The following is a 12,394-nucleotide window of genomic DNA, read 5'->3' on the forward strand; positions in this document are numbered from 1 at the left end:
CAGGTAAGAGCGCTCTAGTGCAGCGGGGGGAGCATGCGATGTTCTAATGTTTCCCCATGTCTGCACATGCCAGTGCCCTGCACTTGCATCCACAAGCAAAACAATCACACACACACACACACACACACACACACACACACACACACACACACACACACACACACACATAGTAGAAACACCGTCACCACAGGGTTTCCATGTGTGCCCCAGCGCTCTGATCAGAGCTAAGCATGAGAGAAAGAGAGAGAGAGAGAGAGAGAGAGAGAGAGAGAGAGAGAGAGAGAGAGAGAGAGAGAGAGAGAGAGAGAGAGAGAGAGAGAGAGAGAGAGAGAGAGAGAGAGAGAGAGAGAGAGATAGAGAAAGGACAGAGGCTTCTTCCCTTCCTGCCCCCCGTCTCCACTTGCCCCCTGAGACCCCCCCCCCCCCCCACCCCCCCCCCCCCCCCCCCCCCCCGAGTACCTTGCGCTTCTTGTCCCGAGAGCGGCTCCTCCTCTTGGCCTTCTCCTCCTCCTTCTCCTTGCGCTCCTGCTCTAAGGCAGCCTCTAAATCCTTGTTCTTGCGGAGGTGCTTGGCCGCTTGTGCCATGGTGCGTGGGGCGGCGGGGCCGGTGTGGCTTGGAGACGACCCGGGTTCTGCTCACCGGATCAACGGCTCACCGGAGAGGGGAGGGGGGGGGGGGGAGGAGGAGGACGGAGCGGACGTCCGGACGGCGTGCGGCTGGGGGGGGGGGGGGGGGGGCGCTCCGGTTGGCGGCGCTGGCGAGGAGAGAGAGAGAGAGAGACGCTGCGGCGGGCGGCCCACCGCTCACTGATGCTGCTGTGTTTCCTCCCTGGCCCGCTGCTGCGGCTGCTGCTGCGGCTGCTGCTGCTGCTGCTGCTGCTGCTGCTGGCTCTGAACGGGCTGCTCACTGGTCTCTGCTGCCTCCTCCTTCTCCTCTTCTCCTCCGCCTCCCTGCCTCCTGTTCGTTCAGCGGCGCAGGCACACTCACACACACACACACACATACACTTTCCCCGCTCACGCACACACTCACACGCGCCGGCAGTCCTCAGCCGTCTGCTGTGGGGACGGTACTGCTGCAGCACTGCTCCTTGCTCACTCACACTCCGCTCCCTTACCCTCTCTCCCTTGCCTCTCTCTATCTCGCTCACTCACTCACTCACGCTCTCTCTCCGAGGCTCTCTCTCTCTCTCTCACGGTCCCTATACCTCTCGCTCACTCACTCTCTCTTTCTTCCCGTCTTTTTCTCCTTCCCACTGCTTTGCCCCCCTTTCCTCCTCTCTCCCTCTCTCTCTCTCCCTATCTCTCTCTTATCTCCTCTCCATCACTATTTCCCCTCTCCTCCTCTATCTCTCTCTCTATGTCTCTCTCTAACGTCCCTCCTCACCCAGACCTTGTGAGTCTACCACTCTTACAAAATCACAACATGAACGCTCCACAAACACTCCGAATGATCCACCTCTCCTCAGAATGCTCTCTCTCTTTACTTACTATGCATTTAGGTCTCTCTACCCCCCCCCCCCCTCTGTTCTCAAGAACAGAAGGATTCAAAGTGGGATGGGATGACAACCAGGAGGAAGAGGATCCTCAACAGCTTCTAAATCAAACTGAGCTGAGCCTCGTCACGTTGATATTGATTCAGCTTCTATATCCTGTATTTAATATCACTCTCTCTCCCTCTCTCTCCTTCTTTCCCTCTACCTCGGTCTGTTTTTACTGAGCTGGGCTGAACCCTTTCTCCTTCTCCCTCTCGCTCACTCAGGCCATATGATAACATGGCTGAGCGGGGGTGAAGATACCCTAACTACTGTCTGCAAATGATGCTGCATTCTGATACAGCATCACCTGATGTGGCCCAGAGCCCCCCCCACACACACACACACACACACACACACACACCAACACACACATGCAGCCGCATGCAGACGCGTGCATGCACATAGACGTCACACACTCTGTGCATACGTCAGGTTCATTCCACTGCCTATTTCCTAAGAGATAAAAACAAAAACAAAAGACAGAGGGTATTGTAAGGACGTCTGGGGGAGGCTCGCTTCATGGCTTGCTGTATCCGTTCTCTCCACTCTCTCAGCACAGTGTGTGTGCCTGTGTGTGTATGTGTGTGTGTGTGTGTGTGTGTGTGTGTGTGTGTGTGTGTGTGTGTGTGTGTGTGTGTGTGTGTGTGTGTGTGTGTGTGTGTGTGTGTTCCACACAGAGAGGTACTGACGGAGACAGCACCTGTTCACTAGCGTTGCTACCCTTGTTTCGCTCTCTTTCCCTCCCTCCACCTCACATCCCTCCCTCTCTCTCCCCCTCCCTTCCCCTCTCTCTCCCCCTCCCTCCATCTCCTGCCCCTCCCTCCATCTCCCTCTCTCTCTCCCCAGTCCCTCCCTCTCGCCCCCCCCCCCTGCAACACTGCTGACGAAGGCAAAATTGATCCGTTTCCCTCTCTCTCCCTCCCTCCCTGCCTGGGATAGCATCACACATATGGCTCACTGTGATGCTGTATCCTCACACACACGCCAACAACACCACGCATGACCACATGCACGCCACCGCATTATGCGCAAACAGGGGAACCCTGGTTCAAGCTCTGTTTACGAGAGGGTGTGTTTCATGCCGTGTCAGCCATGTAAGGCACTAAAGCAAACGACAACATGGTTTCCTTCCAAGATGTTTGTGGGTTATCTGCTGTCTGCGAGACAGATATATTACATTTCAGAGGAGGAGACATTCCAATGCAGGCTGTTATTGCATTAGACACATTAGACTTCAGGAGCTGGACTTCTCTCATCTGGTCTGTTCCAGGGACTCCTAGTGTACAGGAGTGCCTCTGACGACCAAGGGAATGCAGAAGATAATGGATTAGTGGTTCTGTTCTCACCCTGGTACAGTGTTAGAGCTGTGCGGAAGATATACAGATCTGGAATCACTTTCATTCCTTGATAAGTTATTGAAGCTGCCACTCCCTGTCTGCAACTCTTTTTTGTTTTCCTGCTTGTATCCAACGCCGAGCTTCCTATACAGCTATCCTGCAATGGTATCTGCAGAGTCCTGCAACACTTCTTCCTAGGTTGCACCTTTTAATGGTTGCATGATTCAATTTGCATCGTCCTGCTCAGAGTCGCCTTGGACTAAAGCGTCTCCTAAATTAGTAAATGGTCATGTACTGGGATCCGCACTTATTTCGCACCGCTGTGGTTATGTTGCTGCCCGCTCTACTCTCAGACAGTCCCCCATCATCTCCATGTCTCCTGTAGTAAACTGGTAGAATCGTGGTGCTTACAAACCATACAAACCAATGTCGCTTGCAGGCCGACGACGCGGCCAAAGAAACCAGCAGCAGTCACTGGTGGCTCTCTGGCAGGCAGGTCGCTGCTGTGTTAGGATGTGTGCCTCTACCACCATTACCATTAGGGGCTCTGCCAGCTCAGCATTATCGTTCTGCTGGTTTCTGGGCCGGTGGAGGGACGACATACTTCAGTGCAGCGGTGGGGGAATGGGGTTTATGGTTCAATTTAAATGGACCAAGTGGGAACACATATACCTGCTGGATCATCTGAAGATGAATCTCAAATCATTCTTCAGCAGACTAAGCAAATCTGGCAAAGACAGAGCTGTATTCCACTGTTTCATGAGACCAGAGACGCCTTGGACAGACTCTAACCATACACACCAAAAACTCACCCCCGATCGCTTAATTCAGACCTCAACGCCCTAACCACAACCTCAACACCTAACAACAACCTCAAACCCCTAACCACAACCTCAACACCTAACAACAACCTCAAACCCCTAACCACAACCTCAACACCTAACCACAACCTCAATACCTAACCACAACCTCAACACCTAACAACAACCTCAAACCCCTAACCACAACACCTAACCACAACCTCAACACCTAACCACAGCCTCAATACCTAACCACAACCTCAACACCTAACAACAACCTCAAACCCCTAACCACAACCTCAACACCTAACCACAACCTCAACACCTAACCACAGCCTCAATACCTAACCACAACCTCAAACCCCTAACCACAACCTCAACACCTAACAACAACCTCAAACCCCTAACCACAACCTCAACACCTAACAACAACCTCAAACCCCTAACCACAACCTCAAACCCCTAACCACAACCTCAACACCTAACAACAACCTCAAACCCCTAACAACAACCTCAAACCCCTAACCACAACCTCAACACCTAACAACAACCTCAAACCCCTAACCACAACCTCAACACCTAACAACAACCTCAAACCCCTAACCACAACCTCAACACCTAACAACAACCTCAACACCTAACAACAACCTCAAACACCTAACAACAACCTCAAACACCTAACCAATTTACACTTTACAATTAGGGCATTTAGCAGACGCTTTTATCCAAAGCGACTAACATCGTTTAATACACACATTGACACACCGACGGCAGAGTCAACCATGCAAGGTGACAGCCAGCTCGTCAGGAGCAGTTAGGGTTAAGTCTTGCTCAGGGACACATCAACACTCAGCTAGGATGCGCTGGGGATTAAACTAGCAACCTTTCGGTTACAAGACAACTGCTCTACCTCCAGAGCTAAGCCGACCACAACCACAACCTCAAACCCCTAACCACAACCTCGAACACCTGATCACAACCTCCAACACCCAACCACAACCAGTGTTGGGAACATTACTTAAAAAAATTAATTAGTTATAGTTACTCACTACTTGTTCCAAAAAGTAACTGAGTAAGTAACTAAATTACTATATAATAAAAGTAACTAGTTACCAGGGAAAGTATTTATTTGCGTTACTTTAAAAAAAAAATTGCTATATGTCAAGGAATTGTGGTGGTGGAGGTATTGGTGTTTTTGGCCATTAGCTTTGTAGATGCGTGTGTCGTTGTGAAATGCTTCATTAAATTAGAGTTGTTTACGTGCACGTTTTTGCCTTTGACCTCAATGAATTTGAAGTAGGCCTAGTGCTTATATCTCCGCCTTGAAAATGCTAATTTTTCAATGGATTGCTCCGGACTCGCCATTTCTGCTGCCTCATCGAATCTGTGTGTGTGTGTGTGTGTGTGTGTGTGTGTGTGTGTGTGTGTGTGTGTGTGTGTGTGTGTGTGTGTGTGTGTGTGTGTGTGTGTGTGTGTGTGTGTGTGTGTGTGTGTGTGTGTGTGCATGTAAAAACACACACACACACACACACACACACCCTCCGATTGGCTATCATGAAACATGACTCTGCCTCGTTGATAACCCACCCGGTCTCCTCCCTAGCAGTTTGTGTGTGGAACCAGGGGTGCGTTCGTAAACGCTTATTTTTATTCAATCAATTCATCAGTAACAGCGTTGTAACGACGGAAACAGTAATTAGTTAGATTACTCTGTTACTGAAAAAATAATTATTATAATAATAATTATTTTAAACGGCGTTATTACAAACACTGACCACAACCTCAAACATCTGCTCACAACGCAAAGCATTCACACCAAACCACACCTCCAGGCACCGATATAGCAGTAAACAAACCACAACATTAAACACAACCCCCGCACCAATCACAAACACCAAGCAACTGTCCTTTAAAATAAATTAGATTTCCATTAATCCACATGTGAAAACAGGTCTGACACACCCCAGACATCTAACCACCACCCTAAACCAAACCGAGTTTCCGTTTTATGTTTAACGATCTGAAACCCATCGATGGTGTGAGCCCTTTGACCTTTACCTTTTCCCTCACCCGACCTGCACCCGATAGACCCCTACACAGAGGACTCATCGAAGGACAGACACGGGTGCTGCTCATCATCATGGCTCTGCTCTTTGTATGTACCATGGCATGGGAAGCAGACAAACCAATGAATCTAACACACATGGACCCCGTGCCACGTGCTCGCTGCGTTAGAGCAGCAGACCCATAGCTAGGATGAGCGACGCCTGCGTTTGTCCTGCAATGACACCTCTGTGAAAAGGGTCTATAGCAGAAGCAGGGCTGCAAAGTAAGGGGAAAACAAGGTGAGAACATTGCGCTGATAGAGGAAACCTGCCACAATTAGGTGGGTAGGGGGGCATGCTCCCCCGGGAAAGCATTCAGAAAGATATTTGCTTTTCATGCTCATTTCTAGTAACTTTAAAGCCGCAGTTTGTAGGATTGAGTTGATCTAGCGGTGAGGTTGCGGCTGCAAACTCCCCCTCACCCCTCCCTTACCCACGGCGTACGAGAAGCTCATTGGCCGGTCCGGCCTGGAGAGGCCAGCAGGTGCTCCGAATGATGTCATCGCACAGCATCGAGTACCCACGGGTCAAGTGAGGAGGTTCCTTGATAGAGTTATAACATGGATTGTATTTTGTTATTTTGTCCGTCCAACAATTGTTTATAGCTTAGAATTAAAATGGCGATAATGATCAAAAGGTTTCAAACGCATCCTCTCAAGGATTTTTCCTTTCTGGGCTCCTGTAGAAACATGGCGGAGTCGCAGGGCAGAGCGGCAGGGCTGAGTGGCATGGCGGGCTGCGGGGTTCCACCAGTGGTACGCGTACCATAGTTTGAGAACCACTGTTCTAACAGAAAAAAAACTATCAGATTTTCATTTTAATAAGCAAATTAAAAGTTTTCCACTTAATTCTACACAAATTCTTAATTCTACTGCAATTTATATTTGTGTTCAAAGGTTTTTTCACTTGGTATATCAAGACTTAAAACAAAGTGATCAAAAGGACTGCATTTATTGCATACAATTTCGGATGCATGGTAGATGAGGGTCAAGCAGATTGTTTTGTGAGAGATAGGAGGACAGTTGGTAAGAGATAGCTCTTTCCAGTGTTTTAGAGAGGAATGAAAGAAGAGATATTGGTGTGTAGTTATGGATGTCGGTAGTGTTAAGGGTAATTAAATTACTTTAATTATTATTATTTATTTAATTTTTAGGCCTTTGCACTTATAGGGGAAACACTGGCATTATTATTATGGCATTCTATCCAAAGCTAAAGAGCTGGAGACAATGGAGGTAGTAAACAGTGGATTTCTAGACATTTCCTTTAATTTAATCGGAAAACAAGTGGAATGGGATTCAGGGACCACCTCTAAAATATGGCTAAACAGATAAAGTTAGCATGCTAATAAGCAAAGCTTAGATATTATATAGAAATAACATTTAGATATTCACCAGGAATATCTGCCTAGCATCTCAAAGGGGTTTGTATTAGACTGGGTTAGAATATTTAGCAGAAGAACGCTACAGGGGAAAAACACATACAGCACAAATGGTTCTGCTATAGAAGAGTGAAACACGCACAATACCGTAGGTGGCATTGGAGGTACCGGAGCCTGGGGAGGATCTGCTGACAGTCCCCTCCCAATGTCTGCATTAATGGCTCACATAAAAAATAAATAATAATAATAAGTTGGCTGTTTATAAGTAAACTAATTCCGAGCTGTTTAAATGACAGAAATTAGTTTAGTATTACATAAGGGATCTCACTAAATAGCTTCCTCTGGTGAAGGACTCGCTAAGCGAGCGTGGTGCCTTAGGCCAAAACCCAGCACTTCAATACCTCACCTCTGATTGACGGGTGATAGAAACATAATTAACGCAAAGATTTAAAGCTAGGGTCGGCAATTTGGAGAAACCAGCAAGTCAGCTAGATTCTGAAAGAATCCATCTGAAGAAATCCCTCCCTTCCATTCAGGCCTCCTCCAAACCAACGCCCAAAACATAACTAGCTCGCTAGATTCAACAATAAGGTTGCCTCATGTCCATAGGGTGCAGGCAGTCAGTCAACCGACAGGAAGGCCCTCCAATCATTTCATTAGGGCGTAATAAAACTATTGGAGGGTCTAATTACAGGCCTGCAACAAATAACTCGACTTTCATGGAGCTATACTTAACAAGTGTACTAAATAATGAAATGACCGAGAAATCATCAGAAAATGAGTTGAAAAACTAAATTCTGAGACAACAAGGATACAGCCAGTATATTGTGCTTTGACATTTGGGTTCTGGGTCAAAGTGTTTGGTCTCCCCGGTTGCCAGATACCCCGGTTGCCAGATACCCCGGGTTGCCAGACCCCCCGGTTGCCAGACACCCCGGGTTGCCAGATAACCCTGGGGTGCCAGATAACCCTGGGTTGCCAAATGCTAAACAAATTGGCACACAAACGCAGCGTTCTGCAGCCATGGAAGCAAGCGAAAGCTGGATGAACGCACTGGTGCTGATAGTACCATCTTATATTCTACCTAAAGAGACGGTCTCGTCGAAAAGCTCCATGACCAGGGCAATGGCGTGCGTTGTAATCAGCACCGTGCACACGCACATCAGCGTCGTGCACACCGCGTCAGCGCCATGCACACGCACGTCAGCACCGTGCACACGCACGTCAGCACCGTGCACACACACCTCAACATAGTGCACCTCACACACACCTCAGCACTGGACGCGTGTAGTTCAGAATGAGTTGGCGATGAGTTGTGTTTGAGTGTCATGGTAAAGATAGCTAGGCGTAGGAGCGGGTTAGGAGTGGGTCAGGGCAGTGGAAGGATCAGGGAGAGCGCAAACACACGAGTACCAAGTACCCACAAACACATGTGCAACTCACCACCCACCGCTAACCACCAGGCTGAGGAGACATGGTGGGGACTTCCATTCGGTTACATCCGTTTGGCTGACACACACACGCACACACACACACACGCACACTGTTCCTACACTGACTTTAATGTTTCTCACAGCCTCACCTCCAGCCTTGAGGAATGGCTGAAGACAGGCCGTCATCGTATCCTTCAAGACAGCTGAACAGAAGGAGAAACAAGCTTGGAAGCAAATTTCTCCTAAACTGACATTTTTGTGATTGTGTCACCAATGTCTGAGCAGGCAGGCCTATAACATATTGATGCACCACCAGGGCTAAGTGCTGAACCATCCTGCTACTATAATTGCTCCCTTATCCCATGTATCACAGGATGTTGCTCTACTCTTTCAGAGGGTACTAGGTACATGATGTATTGGTGACAGAGATGGATAAACCAATTGCTTTCAGAATCATAATGCAGCCAGCCATTGATTAGAGACCCAGCAGTAAAATGTGAGGATTTTTCTGCTTGGATATCTGTTAACGATCTTATTAATATTATTGTGATTAAAAGTTTTGGTGGGAAGTCGGAAGCGTGTTATGGATAAAGCAAAAGTTAAATCAGGAAGACGACTTTTCCTCTTCGCGCTATACTCAGTGTTTTGTTCCCACCGATTTCCCGTTGCAGACCCTGCCTCTTTTATCCCTCAGCAAATCGGAATCCATTTTGTGTTCAAACAGGAGGAATTGTGCCAAAACACAGCATATCTATACAGCTCTTGTACGCGCTCATATCCGCTGTTTGGAACTTGTTGCGGCCCTCCTCCATCCCCTCTGCCTCTGGGTTAGGTAATCTCCCTCAGGCCAGGAGCTCCATCTGCACTCACCCCACCAGGTCTAGACGCCATGGGGGGGAACTCATCTAACAGCAGACTTCATGGATCCATCGTCCCCTTGAAAAGATGATTTGATGGTGTCTAATCACCCAAACATGTTGTGAATAAATGTTGCGGTGCATTTTACTACTAGTCTCTCCTGAGTGAACTGCATGTCAATCGTTACAAGTCATACCAGCCTCAGCAAGACTTGACACAGTTTTCTCTTCAGAGAACCACACAGAATTCTTTCCACCCAATTTGATTCACTCCACAGGTGAAAGTAAAAAGAAAAGCCTTTGGGGATCATTCTCATTAAGTGGTCTAATTTAGTTCTTCAACAGATCCAGATCACATGGGCTCCAGAGTCTGAGTGGATACATGGAATCAACACTTGAAGGAAACGCTACGCTGTAAGCCTTCTGAGTAGATGATGTCACGCAACATCATTGAATCTGTATCTCAAAGGAGGAAAGAGCCCCGTTTGCATTTGATACGTTATGAGCACATGTAATGTGATGAGGAGAGCATGTTATCCCGTCTGAGCCCCAGAATAGCTCCAGAGGAAAGGTCAACGCCGTACATCCAGAAGGACATATGGAACACCATCAAGCTGCCCTCGCTCACGCCCAGTCAATCAAAACTATCAACGCATACATTTACAAATAGATAGACATTTTAGGAAAAGTCTACGTCTAAGTTAAAAATGTTGTTGCTATTTCTCTTCTTGTCATATCTTGACCCACATCCATATCTATCTCTCAAAATACGTGCTATCGCAGCATCAAAATAGAACGTCAATGAGACATTTTTGATTGCTGTCTAAGCTTCCCGTTGTAAGCCTCTGATAAAAGACGTGTTTTGTGTTGGCTCTAGATGCCCACAATTTCATTATGAGGACTCTGGCTCCGTCTCAGGTGGGTTAGGTCTCTCAGAGAGAAGGACGCTGCTACCATACCACCAAAAGGAGAAGAGAGGGACTGAACACAGAAGAATAAAGCTAATCATACTTTCAGCACCGTGGTCCAGAATCAGCATTAAGCTCGTCTGCCTACTCTTTAAACGAACTAGGAGACACTATTGTCTCCTATCTCGATGCATCACACTATTGTCCCCATAGTGTCACGCATGGTCGTCAATAAGGATCAATAGAAAATAAAGACGATGAAGGTAAATGCATCGGGCAGCAAACTCTCCTGTTCTAAATGTGAAATAAAGAATCCAAACTGACAGGAACTGAATTGATTTAAGCAGAGCTGAGTGAATTCATGATGGATAATGAGTGCTATGGAATGGTCCAATTTGATCCGATTTGTGTATACAGCTGTCATTTTAAAACAAAAACCAATTGACGGGGCTTAACCAGGACGAAATGATCCAGGTCAATTGCGCCTCTCTGTGGACACTGCAGGCACTGCCGTCTATGAGGCGAGGTAAACCCTTCTGTAAACCCGCTGGGGTGAAGCGTTCATAGTGCTGCACTGCACCACAGCCCGAGTACAGCTCAGAGAACACACCCAGAGCTATCATCTCACATCCAGACGGAGGACTGTAACATCTAACAACATCAGTGGAGCAGCAACATAACCCTATGTATAGGACGGATGTCATACGACAAGAGATTCCATCCAAAGTACTATAATATGGTGAAATGTTATTGAATTCCGCTGTGAAGTACAAAAAAGAATGATGGTAATTTAGCGACACTGTGCATTACAAATACAAACGTAAAACGTATAACTATTAAATAATTATCAAAACATAGTTTCATGTGTTGTAATTAAAGATACAAAGGCTAATATTGCAGGTTGCCATGGTACCAAAGACCTTGGATGAATAAAAATCATGTTGCTTACCAATAATAAAAAAAGACAAAAACGAGGAGGCCGAACACAGAGTAACCTCAGATACAAACAATTATTAAAAACAGAACGTTCCAGAATAACTTACATCGGCAAAGAATACTACAAATGCTTGGGAGGAGTTTCCGTAAATAGCATCAATACTAAAATATTGTGATGGAGGACAATTATAAAGTCCCGGAAGGTTTCCAATTCAGAACTGGCTATTTAAAAACATTGTCTTGCTATGCGGCAAAGGGCGCTATGGCTTTATAGGGGACATATTATGAAAAACAACACATTTCCTGGGATTTGGGGTGTTGTTTTGGGTCTCTGGTGCTCCCACACGCATACAAACTTTGAAAAAAGTCTGTACATGATTTCTTGAGTGAGATATGCATTTCTGAGATATGCATTTCTGAGATATGCATTTCCGCCTACAGTTACCAAACGAGCGAGTCAGTTCCGCCGCCCCCTCCTACGTAGGAAGGGGGCACAGTTGAATATTACCTCCCACTTTACCACTCCCCTCCAATCAGAGCATAGCTAAGATTTTGTTGACCAGCGGACGAGCTGCTCCGGCGGGGGGAACTCGGCGGCAGCCCTGCAGCTAAGCTCCGGGAGTACAATCCCTTTCTCTGCCGTACAGCCGCCGAAGCTTCGGCGGCAGTCCGGAGGAGGAGACATGGAGGAGAAAGGGATTGTACTCCAAGAGCTGAGCTGCCGGACTGCCGCCAAGCTACCCCCGCCGGACTGCCGCCGAAGCTTCAGCGGAAGTATGGCCGCCGTCAAAGCCATCAAAGCCGTCCGGCCGCCGCCGAAGCTTTAAAATCAAGATTTCTGGAACTGAAATACTATGTTTACTTGTTGGGAAAACACCATAATATGTCTCCTTTAAAAGGCTTTCCCAATCAACACCAGTGTTGAATTAGATCAGCGTTGGCACAGGGCTGCATTCCATAGAGTCGACAACAGCATATTGCCAGATCCAGTGGAGCGCTGGGGGGACTTTCTGGACCAGTACCTCCTTTGAATCTCGTTGAAAGGACAGGGATTATTTTTTGCCTATAAGTAATGACAAATCGGAGCCTACAGGAAGGATCT

General features: G+C 47.4%; 1 protein-coding gene across 1 annotated transcript in view; it reads right to left on the reverse strand.

The window, feature by feature from the left end:
- ank1a (ankyrin 1, erythrocytic a) overlaps nucleotides 1-646 on the reverse strand; it is a 69,454-nt gene extending 68,808 nt beyond the window's left edge. Inside the window, 1 exon segment of the mRNA XM_060053497.1 lies at nucleotides 460-646. Coding sequence (XP_059909480.1) covers nucleotides 460-585 — 126 coding nt within the window. The 5' untranslated portion in view covers nucleotides 586-646.
- Nucleotides 647-12,394: the final 11,748 nt, after the last annotated feature.

Source organism: Gadus macrocephalus, chromosome 6, assembly GCF_031168955.1.
Source record: "Gadus macrocephalus chromosome 6, ASM3116895v1".
NCBI lineage: Eukaryota > Metazoa > Chordata > Actinopteri > Gadiformes > Gadidae > Gadus > Gadus macrocephalus.